At 45.2% G+C, this 17,202-nt stretch overlaps 1 protein-coding gene across 1 annotated transcript in view; it reads left to right on the top strand.

The window, feature by feature from the left end:
- The first annotated feature begins 80 nt into the window (after positions 1-80).
- The window catches only part of LOC123765493 (FGFR1 oncogene partner 2 homolog), a 32,514-nt gene continuing 15,392 nt past the window's right edge, over positions 81-17,202 (top strand). Inside the window, exons 1-2 of the mRNA XM_045754114.2 lie at positions 81-221; positions 8,217-8,353. Coding sequence (XP_045610070.1) covers positions 215-221; positions 8,217-8,353 — 144 coding nt within the window. The 5' untranslated portion in view covers positions 81-214. The remainder of the gene's footprint in view (positions 222-8,216; positions 8,354-17,202) is intronic.

The raw sequence follows: 17,202 nt of genomic DNA, 5'->3' as shown, positions 1-17,202 counted from the left end.
TGCTAAACAAAATTAACCCTACTCAAATAATAAATAATATACACGCATTTTAGGTTCAAATAAAATAAATTGGAGATCAAATATTTCGACAGCAAATTAGCTTTGTTTTGGTGTGTGAGAGAGTGCAGGAGCAGACATCTTGCGGGGCCTGCTTCACTACTCTCCATATTTCCTGGCATGACACCCTCTTATCTCCTCACCTAACTGCATCCAGATGTACGGTGAGTACATTGCACTCTCTAGCAAGGGGTAGAGTGGCCAAAATAAATGTTGTGTGTGTTTCATCTGCAAGCTCGCCACTGTGTATCAGTTTCTTATCAGTCCTCTGTGTGTACGTGTGCCTCTTATGTCTCCTCTCTTGGGTGGCATCTTGTCTTATGTATGTATGTATGTATGTATGTATGTATGTATGTATGTATGTATGTATGTATGTATGTATGTATGTATGTATGTATGTATATTACTACCAAATGCCAGTGAGAGTTACTGAATTTCTCCTTATTTATTTCATTTGCATACATATTAAAAATAGACGTACTGTCAGAGGATGTGTGTGTGTGTATACTATTATACATTTGGTTTACATGGGCTGATGTTGGAAATAAGTTCATGGGTACCAGGCCCAGTATGTCAAAGTGTGGTCAAGCCATAGTGTGACCAGATGGCTTGTGTTTGTGGTCAACTCATAGCATTGTTTTGTTCCTTTATGGAAAGTGTGGCGTATCAGAGAACAGCTCTTTCTCAGGATTGATGTGATAATTCTCCTAAGTAATGAGCCACTACCTAACAAGAAGTATGGATATGTTTCAGATTAATCTGCAAAGGAGGCTATATTAAAAAAATTGTATTTCTTATATACATTATCCTATTTCTTAAACTAATTTCCTGTTTCTTATATACATCAACGATTTGCCAAATGTTTCTAACATTCTTAAACCTATACTATTTGCTGACAATACGACCTTCATCTATTCTGACCCCAACCCCCCACACACTGAATATTATTGTCAATAATGAATTTTAAAAAGTCCACTTGTGGATGTCAACCAACAAACTCACTCTTAACATAGAAAAGACCTACTACATTTTGTTTGGTAGTAAATCATCAAATCAAATTCAACTTCAGGTAGACAATGTTAACATTTACAATAAAAATGAGGGAGAGTTCCTTGGCCTATATATAGACAAGAGATTCAACTTCAGCACCCACATACAACACAGCCAAAAAAAGTCTAAAAAACGGTCGGTATACTTTCTAAAATTGAATATTATGTTCCCCACTCCGCTCTGTTCTCTCATTGTACTGTACTACAGTACACGCTAATCTATTCCTATGTTACATACGGTATCTGTGCATGGGGTTCAATCACTGCAAATTACCCAAGTCCATCATCACTCAGCAAAAATCTGCTATCAAAACTAAACAAATTTTGTCTTCAGACAACATAGCCCCTCTGTTTAAGTCCCTTAACATGCTAAAAATACACTCGTGTCACAAATTTTCTTGTGCTATTTACATGTACAAAACCTTATTCCTAAATGCTAATCTTGATCTGAAACTTTTCCTTGATATGTGGAATAGAACCCATGAGCACAATTCCAGAAATAAATATATCTTTGATATCCCCAGAGTCAAACTAAATCTGTGCAAACACACTATATGCAAATAAAAAGACCCAGTCTTTGGAACTCACTTCCTAGTTATTTAAAAAATTCTCCAACACATGCCCTATTCAAAAGTAAAACCTAAAAGCCCCTAATTTCATCCTCATAGTTTCCTACCTTGTGCTTCAAACTCATACTGTATCTTGTACTACCCACTTCCCTAATATTAGTACTTAAGACATATCTTTACCATTGTAATCACCTCTGTCAACTTATATTGTAGTTATTTGTTGATGTAAAACCTTGCTACAATGTACATTTTCATCTTACCTGATATGTTAGATTAAGGTGATTAATTGCCATACCACTAGGAGTCATCAGTTGCAGAGTTCTTGTATGCCTACCAGGAACCATGAACCAGAACCTGGCCCCTCTCACAGTGGCGCAGGGAGCAAAGGCCCATGAACACTTTACATGTAAAGTTTGTCATTTTGCCATCGACCAGGAAAGGCACTCAGAAAGGTAGGCGAATCAAAACAGACCACTGCCTGGTTGAAAAATGCGACCTTCGTCCTGAAAATATAAAAATAACTCCACACAAAAAAAATCAAGCAAAACTTCATCCAATTAACCCCCCCCCCCCCTCGTCCCCGCTCATTTAACTCCACCTCCTCTGCCCCATGGGGGGGAGGGGGTGGGGGAGCCGGGCTGCCACCAGCCAGTTCTTGACTGATGCTTTTGCCAGGCAGTCCTTGGCTCGCTGAGGCCACAGTTTCCAATTTTTATTGGCATTTTTGCCTTGTGAGACTGTTGCTGCGCAGACGTGTGCGTTGGCCAGGAGTACGTATTGTGTACTGGAGTTTCATGCGCCTAGGACCACCTTCCCTAGGTGCTCCGTAAGTGCTGCCCTTGCGTGGCCAGGGTTCTGTTCCTTTGGGCGTTTGGGAATTTGGGAGTGTTGTCAGCAGGTGGGCTGCACTGTGGCAAGCGTAGCCGGCTCTTCAGACAGCTAAAGGCATACCTGATTCTCCCAGACTGCTTGTTTGCTGTTGGATGGTCTCGGGGGTTTTAATTCCTTATGTCTTCTTTTGCATTTGTTTGCATGTTTTAGCGGGGATGTTCTGTGTTTCGCCTGTGTTAGGCTTGCCTAGGGTGTGTGCGGTGGAACTTCTCTGCTGCCCCCAAGGCTTTCTGGCAGTTTCTAGTGGTCTGGTTAGTGGTCACAGGAAGCCCAGGCACTGGGCTTCCTGGGGGGCTCATTTACCCCACAGACCCTAGAAATCCTTGTCGAGCTTGATTGTACCTGTACTATGAATACTTCTTCTAAGCCCAGTCTCATCTTATGCAAATTTGAGGGTTGCTCGTTGCCCCTACCTCAGGGTGATGATCATTCTTTCTGCCTCTGCTGTGCTGCCTGTGAGTTGGTGACACCTATGAACCGGAGTCTTGTGGGACTTGTTCGCCTCTCGTACTCAAGGTAACTCATTTCCTGTCTGATATTCTGCGGGATCAGGCAGCGGTAGCAACGCATGTACATTTTTTTTGGTGTTGCAACATGCCAGGTTGTGTGACCATTTGGAGGCCCCAGAGCAGCCCCGCTTGGGTTTTAGGGACTCAGATTTGGGAGCATAAATTTTATAGTTACTGTATCAGCTCGCTAATCTGGACTATATGGGAAGGACTCCCAGCCGGATTATCACGCTTTCCGGATTAACGTACTTTTTCACCACGGAAATCCAAAAGTGACCATTTCCAACTATTTTTATACAGTACCACAAATATCATCATTTGAATTGCCTTACCAAATATACAGTAATTATAAAATATTCAACTAGAAACCTCAACTTACTTTGTTGTAGTTCGTCTTCTTGATTGATGCCACACATCTTGAAATTAAGAATTCTTGACAATTTACGCAACCTATTCTAACACAACACCAAAGTTAACACTTAAAATTACTGTACAGTTCATGAGGCAAAGTTAGTTTTGACTGCCAGCTGCTGAAACCTCACTGGTTGAAGGCACTTTGGTTGCCTGTAAGGCCTCACTGGTTGAAGGCACTTGGCTTGCGTGTGACGCCTTACTGGTTGAAGGCGCTTGGCTTGCCTGTGACGCCTCACTGGTTAAAGGCGCTTGGACTGCCTGAGACGCCTCACTGGTTGAAGGCACTTGGCTTGCCTGTGATGCCTCACTGGTTGAAGGCACTTGGCTTGCCTGTAACGTCTCACTAGTTGAAGGCGCTTGGCTTGCCTGTGATGCCTCACTGGTTGAAGGCACTTGGCTTGCCTGTGACGTCTCACTGGTTGAAGGTGCTTGGCTTGCCTGTGACGTCTCACTAGTTGAAGGCACTTGGCTTGCCTGTGATGCCTCACTGGTTGAAGGCACTTGGCTTGCCTGTGACGTCTCACTAGTTGAAGGCGCTTGGCTTGCCTGTGACGCCTCACTGGTTGAAGGCACTTGGCTTGCCTGTGATGCCTCACTGGTTGAAGGTGCTTGGCTTGCCTGTGACGTCTCACTAGTTGAAGGCACTTGGCTTGCCTGTGATGCCTCACTGGTTGAAGGCACTTGGCTTGCCTGTGACGTCTCACTAGTTGAAGGCACTTGGCTTACCTGTGAAGCCTCACTGGTTGAAGGCGCTTGGCTTGCCTGAGATGCCTCACTGGTTGAAGGCGCTTGGCTTGCCTGTGACGCCTCACTGGTTGAAGGCGCTTGGCTTGCCTGTGATGCCTCACCGGTTGAAGGTGCTTGGCTTGCCTGTGACGTCTCGCTGGTTGAAGGCGCTTGGCTTGCCTGTGACGCCTTGCTTGTTAAAGGCTCTTGGCTTGCCTGTGATGCCTCACTTGTTGAAGGCGCTTGCCTTGCCTGTGACGTCTCACTGGTTGAAGGGCTTTTGGTTGCTTTTCTTGCTGTTTTCAGTGCGGTGTTCATGGAGTGTGGGGTTTTTTACTTTGCTTTCCCAACTGCAATGCATACGTCACCAATGTACATGTGGCAGATGCTCCACGGAGCAGTCAGAATCCAGCAGAGAAAATACGAGAGCAAGCGTATAGGGCCTGGGAGCAAGGTCGAGTAAGAGTCCTTGATGGTCTCTTCTCAGACTAGCCTCACCTGGTCCTGGTCCACGTTGGTTGTTAGAATCTCCTCAATGGTTGAAACATTTTAAGGGACTCCAAGGGTCCTCATCACATTTATAGATTTGTGAATAATAGGCAATTTGGTGTTGAAGATACCTGGGGCTGAAGGCTTAAGTAATAGTTAGCAGTATTCAGAAGTGGTTCAACGGAAACACCGCATAATGCTTAACAGCAATTTATTTACAAACTTAATTACTAATACACTGGTTGATTTATTTTAGATTGGCGTCAGAAAGACTATGGTTGCATTAGCAAGACTTGATGTCTGACTAATCGATTATGATTCATTCGTGGAAAAACACCTAACTTAACACACTTGACAGCCAATCATTAACACGGTAAACCTAACTGCCGGTGTGCAAAGGGTCACAGGAGTTCCAACAGAATACTCGGGTAATGATGATGCACAATTAATCAATTATGGTACTATCAATGGGACAGGCAATAATCATGCACAATAATTATGTCACACAATAACTAAATGTGTGGTGTATGTGAAACTCACACATTCACAGATGAGTGTAATGTCGTGGTACCACACGGATAATCACCGTCAAGTGTGTGTCGGTCTCTCCCTATACCTGTGTCAGGTATTGAAAAGGTGAGAAATGTGGTTGACCTCTCAGATCAACTCACAAACAGACAGACACAATAAACAAGAAAAGATCTTGTACTTACAGGTATGGCTACCTCTTGCATTCACTCACTCATGCACATTTATGCTAGACCTCGTAGGTGGCCTGACAGCTGGTTTCGCTCGTTATGATGTGAGACCACTGACGACAGGCTTTCCCAACACACCGTACTTGACAGGGCAGGGTACTTGCAGGAGGGCATGCTATATATCTAATAGACACATACACCCTTGATGGCACCAGCTAATAAGTAAAGTGGTGACAGGCAGTGATGTCACATAGTACAGTGAGGCTTGGAGGTTGCTACATGCTATAGACTGAGTGGCGGCGACGGCGGCTAAATTATTACACCATGCAGGTGCCTGCGTATAAGTTCACTCAAAGTACTTAGGTGGCGGCACTATCTTAGTTCACTCTAGGTCACTCACAGATGATCTCAATTTGTCACCAGGGTTTACTTGATACCAGTCTGTTTTGCTCTGGTAATTCACAGACTTTGTCACTCAAGAAGGCTTCTAAACAATATACAGTAGTCACAATCACGATTTCGGATGAGCGTTGATATATCAAGAAGAACGCCGAGTTTAACTTGACAGTGAGGAACGGACAGAGTTCTATCTATTGGCCGATAGACAGAAGGATACGACAAACACATATGGAGATCCTCACGAGAATGCCCTTGCAAAGGCTTGCAAGCTCCCTCGGGGCACAAACACCAGGTCTACAAGTGACCAATGGTGTTGCAGCGAAGGTGCCGGAACCAATAATACTGTACTGATCGTTACATGATCGGTAGAAAAGTGACGTCATGACCATGTCACGACTACGTCAATTGTTTTCATTGCGCCAGTTGAGATTGGCCCCAGAGGTCAGAAACTTAGGTCGCCTTGCTGGCGTCCCCCCCCCTCTACCATGTCTCGCACCTCAAGCTGTGCACTCCCTGGCTCTATGGCATGAAAGCTTAATTCCTCTGTATCTACTTTCTGCCTGGACATGCGACAGCCTCCGTATGATACCAGAATTCCTAGTTATGTGGGCATCCTAATGACACCCAACATGACAGTTTCCATCCAGGGTTAAAAGACATAGGGCCCTGTGCATGACTAGGTGCATTGTGAACTTCAATGAGCCATTCAGGTCAGCTGTGGGAGAATCTTGAGAGACCATACTCTCACAATGGGCCATTGCTCACTGCGCCTCTGAAGGAGGCCAGGGTCTAGCAAGTGGTCCCAGGTAGGCATACAAGAATTCTGTGACTGATGACCTCACCTTCCTTGAGGTTACCTTGAGGTGCTTCTGGGGCTTAGCGTCCCTGCGGCCCGGTCGTTGACCAGGCCTCCTGGTTGCTGGACTGGTCAACCAGGCTGTTGGACGTGGCTGCTCTCAGCCTGACGTACCAATCACAGCCTGGTTGATGGTTGATCAGGTATCCTTTGGAGGTGCTTATCCAGTTCTCTCTTGAACACTGTGAGGGGTCGGCCAGTTATGTCCCTTATGTGTAGTGGAAGCGTGTTGAACAGTCTCGGGCCTCTGATGTTGATAGAGTTCTCTCTCAGAGTACCTGTTGTACCACTACTTTTCAACACGGGTATTCTGCACATCCTGCCATGCCTCCTGGTCTCATATGATGTTATTTCTGTGTGCAGGTTGGGGACCAGCCCCTCTAATATTTTCCACGTGTAGATTATTATGTATCTCTCCCGCCTGCACTCAAGAGAGTGCAGATTTAGGCTCTTCAGTCGGTCCCAGTAGTTTAGATGTTTTAATGAGTGGATTCTAGCAGTAAAGGATCTCTGCACGCTTTCCAAGTCAGCAATTTCTCCAGCTTTGAAAGGGGCTGTCATTGTGCAGCAGTACTCCACTCTAGAGAGCACTAGCGTCTTGAAAAGTATCAACATTGGTATAGCATCTCTAGTTTGAAAAGTTCTTGTTATCCAACCTGTCATTTTTCTTGCAGTAGTGACAGCTACTTTATTGTGTTCTTTAAAAGTGAGGTCTTCCGGCATAAGTACACCCAAATCCTTTACAATGCCTTTTCATTCTATGTTATGATTTGACTGAGTTTTGTATGTGGTTTCCGTTTTTATATTTTCATTTTTTCAGTAGCGCATGAGCCGGAAATTATCTTCGTTAAACACCATATTATTTTCTGTAGCCCATAGAAAGACCCGATTTACTTCTGATTGGAGGTTTGCTGTGCCATCTATGTTGTCCACTCTCATGAAAATCCTAGTGTCATCTGCAAAGGATGATACAGTGCTATAGATTGTGTCCTTGTCTATGTCTGATATGAGGATGAGAAAAAGTACTGGAGCAAGCACAGTACCCTGGGGGACTGAGCTCTTCACAGTTGATGGCCCGGATTTTGTTTTGTTGACTATTACACATTAGGTTCTGTTAGTCAGGAAATTGTAGATCCATCTGCCTATAACTCCCAGTAGCATGGCACTCGATCAGTAAGATAGCTTCAGGGAACCTCCAGTGCTCACCCAGAAACTGACGTTTCATCACATTCAATGCTTGTTTTTTGTTTTTGTTAAAATAGGACACATTATTCAATTACTGTCAGTGTATCGAGTAACAAAAGTTCCACTCATCACTACTTCTACACTACATTGCCTACCAAAAAAATAAAAAATGAGCATTTACCTCATTTGTAAACACTTTGCCTGCCTTTACAGGCTAAGTATTATCTACAAATAAATTTTACTCTTGGCTTGGAGTTTCACTACAGTATTACCATCAATTCATGCTGTCTTCAATCAAAGCTCCATAAGGCATATTATGCAAATATTTTATATTTTTTGTATTATAACTTTGCTTTAGTATGATCCTCTTGCAGACAAGATGTCGGTGCTGCAGCAGGTGCTAACTGATGCTCGTAAGTTGGCTACCCGCCTGCGAGACCATGACTCCTCCGCTGACTCCTTGCTGTCCCAGGCCCAGGGAATGTTCAAGCAAGTCGAGAGCATGAAAGAGGTGAGTAAACACAATCTGAAGTAGAGAGCATGAGTTGCAGGAGAGTTGTACTACTCCCTTAATTCATGAGCTACAGTATTACTTTATTATCATATTTGGTTGTCCTTCAGATGCTCTGACCCATTGAATAGCCTGATTGTAAAAAAGAAGAATTTCTATTCAACACGCTACATTACCAATACCACCTATAGTGTGTATGCTCAGCTCCCAAATCTACCTTTACTTAATTCAATTATCACTAAACTGTTATCTCTAACTCAAGTCAAGCCTCATTCAGCTCAACTCGACTCAATTCTCACTTATTTCAACTTTTAACTCGCTCTCCAACTTTCACTTAACTTACTCTCAACTCATCTCTTACTCAACTCAGTTGTCACTTACATTCATCATCTTCCCCTCTCATTCACACACTCTAATTCTCACACTCAACAATCTTATTATAATGGAAACAAACATCATTGAAACAGCCTGGTTGACTGGTCTGTGACTGGTGGCTGTCTAATGATTCATGGCTGTGTTTTTACACCTGCCTGTCTGACTGGTGGCCGTCTGATGATTGGATCTTAAATACTGTCAAATACATTACACTATAATCAATGTACTTGGACTGGACGGTAGAGCAACGGTCTCACTTCATGCAGGTCCATGTTCAATCCCGACCATCCAAGTGGTTGGGCACAATTTCTTTTCCCCGTCTCATCCCAAATCCTTATCCTGATTCCTTCCAAGTGCTATATAGTCATAATGGCTTGGCGCTGTCTCCTTATACTTCCATTCCATTCAATCAATGTTATGTTGGTTGCTGGAGGGAAGGGAATTATCAGGGAATGTGCCAAGCCATGATGCCTATATAGCACTTGGAAGGGGTCAGTATAAGGATTTAAGATGGGACAAGGGGAAAGGAACAAAAGCTGGAGTTTTCAAAAGAATTTAGGCAATGTGGTACTTACTGTCAATGATTATTGAAGGCATGTATTGTAACTATACTGGTGAAGTAGGATGCTAGGGTGTTCCCAAGTGAATATGTCTACCATGTTCTGATACTAAAACCTTTCCCTAGTTGATTGCTTACACCACACAAAGCCATTTGTATATAGTTTATATACAGTGTAGCCAATGTCAACTGTTAACCTGACAATATATTTCGCATAGAAACAGTATTGTGTAAAATTTGTTCATCTTGTATTTGTTATTGATATGTGTATCATTGCACGTGCAAGATTGGGTAATTCAAATACAGTATGTAGAAATTAAGAGTTATTTTGAAGTGTGATAGAAACAGTATCATGTGGATGTAGATGTTAATAAAATGTTAAAACTGTGTAAGTGGACCAGCATGTCTAAATAGTGTATACCAGCTGAATTTATAATGTGCTGGAAATTAAATGTGAAGGCCAGTAAAATCACGAAGGCTAGGTGAGCTGTGAGGTTTAATTGTGAAGCAGCCATGTGACTGCTGTGTGGCTCGAGTACATCTCGATTGTCTTAACATACTCAAACCCTGAACTGCAGCATAATATAATTGCACCCTGAAGCATAGCTCTGATATACATGCTCCCTGACCTACAATTTGACATACACCCTGTACCACAACTTCACATCATTTCACCCTTAACTACACCCTTTTATCCTATACAAAGGATATAACACGAACACCGGTCACTTGGCCCATCAACAAAATATAAAAAGTAAAAAAAAAAAAAACAACAACGGCGAGAAAAAGCCAATGTGTTCATTGACGTATGTGTATGTGAAGCCTTACTGAGGAGCTAAAGTGTACCTGTGCATGGTGTCATGCCCCCCCCCTCACTCAGCACTATTGTCTGGGCTATTTTGTGTTTGTTTTCAATCTTTACCTTGCATTAGTCTTGGCTTCCATGCTGAGCTTTGCTTTACTTATGCATTTCACTTCTGCTTTGAGTATTCTTCTTTGTACAGCTATTCATTTTGAGTATTATTTGTATAAAAATTTGAGTATGTATTCTTTTCTTTGTACATAATGCGTTATTATGGTCTTTGTTACAGTGTGTGCACACACTGCCTGTTTCCTGATACAGTGTAGGTTTCCTGTTTTGGTGCCTTCTTCTGATAATTGCTTACAGTGCATGTTTCATTGTGCAGTGGGTGTTGTGCCGTGTACTCACCTAGTTGTGGTTGCAGGGTTGAGCTTTGGTGCTTTGGTCCCACCTCTCAACTGTCAATCAACTGATGTACAGATTCCTGAGCCTACTGGGCTCATATCTACATTTGAAACTGTGTATGGAGTCAGCCTCCACCACATCACTTCCTGGTGCATTCCATTTACTAACTACTCTGACACTGAAAAAGTTCTTTCTAATGTCCTGTGGCTCATTTGGATACTCAGCTTCCACCTGTGTTCCCTTGTGCGAGTACCACCTGTGTTAAATAACCCATCCTTGTCTACCCTGTCAATTCCCCTGACAATTTTATATGTGGTGATCATGTCTCCCCGAGCTCTTGTGTCTTCCATCGACGTGAGGTGCAGTTCACGCTGCCTTTCCTCATAACTCATGCCTCTTAGTTCTGGGGTATGCCTAGTGGCATACCACTGAACTTTTTCCAGCTTCGTCTTGTGCTTGACTAGGTTCTGGCTCCATGCTGGGGCCGCATACTCCAGGATTGGTCTTACAAATGTGGTATACAAGGTTCTGAAGGATTCCTTACACAAGTTTCTGAAAGCAGTTCTGATGTTAGCCAGCCTCATATTGGCTGCTGATGTTATTCTTTTGATGTGGGCTTCAGGAGACAGGTTTGGCATGATATCGACTCCACATTCCACAACACACACAAGTGTGTGTTGTGCAGTGGGTGTTGTGCAGTATATTTCTTTGTACAGTATGTGTTTTGTTTTGCAGTTTTGCAGTGTTTTGTCCTTTGCAATGTTTTGTCCTTTGTAGTGAAGGGTGAGATAGGGTGTTGAATGGTAAGGTGAGGGTGAGTGAGGGTGTTGCAGGTGTAGCAGGGGGTAGGGAGGATGTTAAAAGTGTGGTGGGGGTGTTACTGGTTTGGTCAGGGAGTTACAGGTGTTATTGCTGTGAGTGTTTTGGGTAAAGTGTGTGTGTGTGTGTGTGTTGCAGGTGTGGTAAGAGTGAGAGAGTGCTGCATGTGTGACAGGGGTGAGAGGGATTGTGGCAGGTGTGGTGAGAGGGGGGGGGGTGAGAGAGAGAGGATGTTACAATTTTGGGTGGGGTGAGTTGGTTGTAGATATGATTAGGGTATTGCAGGTGTGGTGTGTGGAAGTGTTGCCAGCATGGTGTGGGAGTGTTATAGGCATGATATGGGAGTGTTGCAGGCATGATGTGGAAGTGTTGCAGGTGTGGTGTGTGGAAGTGTTGCTAGCATGGTGTGGGAGTATTATAGGCATAATGTGGGAGTGTTGCAGGTGTGGTGTGAGAAAGTGTTGCATGTGTAGTATGGAAAAGTGTTGCAGGTGTGGTGTGGAAGTGTTACAGGCATGGTGTGGGAGTGTTGCAGGTGTGGTGTGGGAGTGTAGCAGGTGTGGTGTGTGAACGTGTTGCATGTGTGGCATGGGAAAGTGTTGCAGATGTGGTGTGGAGTGTTACAGGTGTGGTGTGGGAGTATTACAGGTGTGGTGTGGGAGTGTTACAGGTGTGGTGTGGGAGTGTTACAGGTGTGGTATGCATGTGTTGCAGGTTTGGTGTGAGAGTGTTGCAGCTGTGGTGTGGGAGTGTTGTTGGTGTGGTATGGGAAAGTGTTGCAGGTTTAGTGTGGGAGTGTTACAGGTGTGGTGTGGTAGTGTTGCAGGTGTGGTGTGGGGAAAGTGTTGCAGGTGTGGTGTGGGAATGTGTTGCAGGTGTGGTGTGGGGAAATTGTTCCAGGTGTGGTGTGGGAACGTGTTGCATGTGTGGTATGGGGAAAATGTTCCAGGTGTGGTGTGGGAAAGTTGCAGGTGTGGTGTAGGAAAGTGTTGCAGGTTTGGTGTAGGAGTGTTGCAGGTATGGTGTGGGGAAGTGCTGCAGGAGTGGTGTGGGAGTGTTGCAGATGTGGTGTAGGAAAGTGCTGCAGGTGTGGTGTGGGAGTGTTGCAAGTGTGGCGTGGGAGTGTTACAGGTGTGGTGTGGGGAAAATATTCCAGGTTTGGTGTGGGAGTGTTGCAGGTGTGGTGTAGGAAAGTGTTGCAGGTGTGGTGTGGGAAAGTGTTGCAGGTGTGGTGTGGAAAAGTTGTAGGTGTGGCATGGGAAAGTGTTGCAGGTGTGGCATGGGAGTGTTACAGGTGTGGTGTGGGAAAGTGTTGCAGGTGTGGTGTGTGGGAGTGTTGCAGGTGTGGTGTGGGAAAGTGTTGCATAAGTAGTGTAGGAAAGTGTTGCAGGTGTGGTGTGGGAAAGTTGCAGGTGTGGCATGGGAGTGTTGCAGGTGTGGCATGGGAAATTGTTGCAGGTGTGGCATGGGAGTGTTACAGGTGTGGTGTGGGAAAGTGTTGTAGGTGTGGTGTGTGGGAGTGTTGCAGGTGTGGTGTGGGAAAGTGTTGCAGGTGTGGTGTGTGGGAAAGTGTTGCAGGTGTGGTGTGTGGGAGTGTTGCAGGTGTGGTGTGGGAAAGTGTTGCAGGTGTAATGTGGGAAAGTATGCAGGTATGGTGTGTGGGAGTGTGTGTTGCATGAGTGGTGATGGTAATGGGGTGAAAGTGTTGCAGCAAGCTTGGTGGGGTGAGTGTGTGTGTGTGTGTGTGTGTGTGTGTGTGTGTGTGTGTGTGTGTGTGTGTGTGTGTGTGTGTGTGTGTGTGTGTTGCATGAGTGCGGGTGTGGTGAGTGTGCGTGCTGGGAGCAGCAGTGATATTGGGGTGGTTGTGGTAGTGTAGCCACACACATACACACACACTGGGCTGAGGTGCAGGTAGTCAAGCATGGATAACACACACACACACACACACACACGCACGCACGCACGCACGCAGGCGACCAGTATAGCTGGAACCAAACAGTTGGAGAGTGCCAGAGTGGGCTTGCTACTGGTGGTACACACACACACACACACACCAGCAGGCTGAGCGTAAAGAGTCAGTGTGGCATGAGACGCCGTGGCAAGAGGGTCGGGGTGCTGCTGCTCCTGGTCCAGCTCTGTACCCACCTGCTCTCCACTTGACTCACTATACCACATCCTCTTGCCTACCAGTCTACACACACTCCTTCTGTTTACATTCTTTCAACCTGCTTCCAGGGTGCCTCTGGCTGCTCTCATCCTTATTTGGTGCACCTGTACACTTCAGCTGATGATAATTAGATAATGCATACGGTGGACAAACTACTTTCATGGTCAATATGCTGTCAGGCATTCTTGCTGTACCTGAACTGTGGCTGGTCACTATCTCTAATGCACTTACATAGTGGTGGTGTGAAGTAGTCACTGAAGATTAGAAATCATTGCAACTAACCACTGAACTAAGAAATGTAATGTTTCTTGTCAAAGAAATTGTAATTTTTAATACTCTATGTTCAATATTTATAACCATGCTAAGTGTCAGTGAAGTTCAGCTAGATGAATGATTCAAGAATTGTGCTAAGATTGTGTGTGTGTTAAAGTGACGAGTGGGTGTTGCAGCCTCAAATTACTGTCGAATAATTTGTGCAAGACGCAAGTGCTCCGTTGTGAGAATAAATAAGCCAGCATTGCCTGCCCAGTGACCACACTGTGATACCTTGTCATATAGACTTGGGAAACGATGTCTACATTGTGAACCCAGGTGCTGGTGTTTGTTAATTACAAATGTATAGTTTGTTATGGCCAGCATAATTATATGATTATTATTTGTGTTTTATCGCTTCATTCTATAATTTTTTAATGTAGTCATATCAGAGAATGCAACAAAACCTCTCTTTGATTTTGGAAATACACGATTCATTGCCACATTTTATATACCATTCATCTGATGCTGGTTGTCATGACAACTGAGGACTGGTAGAGTGTTCCAAAGTGAGCATATTGTTGATGCTCATACCCAACTGTAGGCAGTGGTGGTGTTGTGGTGGTGTTGTGGTGGGTAGTGTTGGTTAGGACTGTTGGCAGAGGTGGTGTTGTGGTGGGTAGTGTTGGTTAGTACTGTTGACAGTGGTGGTGTTGTGGTGGGTAGTGTTGGTTAGTACTGTTGGCAGAGGTGGTGTTGTGATGGGTAGTGTTGGTTAGGACTGTTGGCAGTGGTGGTGTTGTGGTGGGTAGTGTTGGTTAGGACTGTTGGCAGTGGTGGTGTTGTGGTGGGTAGTGTTGGTTAGGACTGTTGTAGTGTTGGTTAGTACTGTTGTCAGTGGTGGTGTTGTGGTGGGTAGTGGGAGTTAGGATTAATTTGGTGGAGGAGGTTATGCATGTGATAATGTGTTTGTTTACATATGGTGATGGTGTTTGTAAGGCTAGTATTGGTGGCCTTGAGTGTCACCTGCGTCACGCAAGGTGATGCAGACCTTGCGTCACCTCCATCAAAAAAATGATTTTGTGATGGAGTTGGTTGTCATCACGACCAGCGTGATGTATGTCTATAATGGCGGCGTGGCTGATACCAATGATACAGAGATAGGGGTTATAATATTGTAATTGAAGTGGTACTACAGTGGTAGAATGGGGGGTTATGATAACAGTTGTGGGAGTGGATGTGATGCTGGCACTACAGGTGACAATGGTGATAGTTATAGTAGGTATGATTGTGGCCCGATGATTCCTGTTGCTCCATAATGCTGAGTAACAGCAACAGCAGCACAAGTAATCCAGTGGTGGTAGTGGTGGTTAAGGATGGGTCAACACGGGAGGCAACTTTCACTTGGGTCCTCCTGACTCGCTAAGCTCCGGCACACACGCCCCTTCCCTCACGTTGTCTCCCTCCTCCCCTCCCCTCCCCTCCCCTCCCCTCCCCTCCCTCATGTTGTCTCCCCCCTCCCCTCCCCTCCCTCACGTCGTCTCCCCCCTCCCCTCCCTCATGTTGTCTCCCCCCTCCCCTCCCCTCCCACACGTCGTCTCCCCCCTCCCCTCCCCTTCCTCACGTTGTCTCCCTCCTCCCCTCCCCTCCCTCACGTCGTCTCCCCCCTCCCCTCCCCTCCCTCACGTCGTCTCCCCCCTCCCCTCCCCTCCCTCACGTCGTCTCCCCCCTCCCCTCCCCTCCCTCACGTCGTCTCCCCCCTCCCCTCCCCTCCCTCACGTCGTCTCCCCCCTCCCCTCCCTCACGTCGTCTCCCCCCTCCCCTCCCCTCCCTCACGTCGCCTCCCCCCTCCCCTCCCCTCCCTCACGTCGTCTCCCCCCTCCCCTCCCCTCCATCACGTCGTCTCCCCCTCCCCTCCCCTCCCTCACGTCGTCTCCCCCCTCCCCTCCCCTCCCTCACGTCGTCTCCCCCTTCCCTTCCCTCACATCGTCTCCCCCCTCCCCTCCCTCACGTTGTCTCCCCCCTCCCCTCCCCCCCCTTCTCTCTCTCTCTCTCTCTCTCTCTCTCTCTTTCTTTCTTTCTTTCTTTCTTTCTTTCTTTCTTTTCTTTTTTTGTAAACTAAGACAAGGGTTCATAAGGAGTATAAATTTATCTGGTGAAACTGAAAGCAAGAGCTGTTATCCTACCCTCAGCTCATCCAAGACCTGCTCCTAGAGCCATGTATATTTCATAAGAATGCACTGTTCTCTAAAACTACCTAACTATCACTTAGGGAACTATCATATATGGAACCTGGTGAAACTGCCTGTAAGAGCTGTAATCCTACTTCAGCTCAATTAAAACCTACTCCTTATGGCCCATTTATTTTATGAGTATTATATGCATTAGTAGGAAGAACCTTTATTCATTAACAGCATTAGGTGACAATCATATAAGGAATAGAATCAGCCTGTAGTCAACTGTGTGCCAGATCCTTCATGTGATCAGTTGACCTGATCTCCCGTGTATCAGCCTGTTGAGCGAACACGTTCCAAATATTTACATATTATATTGTATAATTCTCATTGCATTGTAATATTTATATTTTCTTTAGTAAAAGGAGTTTCTTAACTTGACTGATTATGATTCTTCGCAGACAAATATTTCAGGTTATGCCTAACATACAGATTTAAAATATAGGCTTTGAGTTCCTCAGAAAGTTTTCCTTCTGAACACAACCCTCAGGCACTAAAGTAAGATCCAGCTGGCTCCTAAGAACTGGCTCTGTTCAACTTAGGGCTGGCAGGCACACCAGTGCTGCAGGGTCAGTTTCACCAAGCTCCTGTAGAGTCATACTGGTGCTAAAGAGCACTCGAGTTCATTCAGTTCAGCACCAAATGATTCCCATATGTACAGCCATGCCCAACTAGGGTCAGAAGGAAACCAGGTTGGCTTTTTATTCAGCACCCAAAATTTCTCATTTATTGCCCTGCTTCTCATTCATCACCTCTGGTAGAGATGTTTTAAACGCAATGGATGAGGACCCACACATTGCAGAGTTCCACCCCAGTGTGGAAGATAATGGCTCTTCACAAAAAGTTGCTAACTTTATATGTAGAGGAAAAAGCCCCCCACCCCCACCCTCTCCCTTCTACATTAAAAGTGGGATCAGAGGATGGTCATAGCTGATGCTCTGAATCTCCATGAACACTTTTCCAGGGATAGAGAAGGAACACAACATCTCTTTGACCCTGTACCTTCAAAAACCTGTGTAAGGCATACCAAAATATTTTAGGCCATTTCATCAGAGGATGCATTGGAAAAACTGGATGTTTAGTGGCCAGAACTGTGGTGTTGATATTGCAGTGTCCCAGCAGTATCTTTCTAGTCCACCACTCTTCTTGACTGATAAGTTGGTCACCCAAGAACATGGAATCCCAATAAGACTCGGCAAAAGCCAAGAATTTCAAATGCTAGAGCTTATTTTTCGG

The sequence above is a fragment of the Procambarus clarkii genome, chromosome 30 (assembly GCF_040958095.1).
Source record: "Procambarus clarkii isolate CNS0578487 chromosome 30, FALCON_Pclarkii_2.0, whole genome shotgun sequence".
Classification (NCBI taxonomy): Eukaryota; Metazoa; Arthropoda; class Malacostraca; order Decapoda; family Cambaridae; genus Procambarus; species Procambarus clarkii.
Note: the sequence above shows the minus strand (reverse complement) of the source record. Positions and strands in the feature narration are given on the sequence as shown.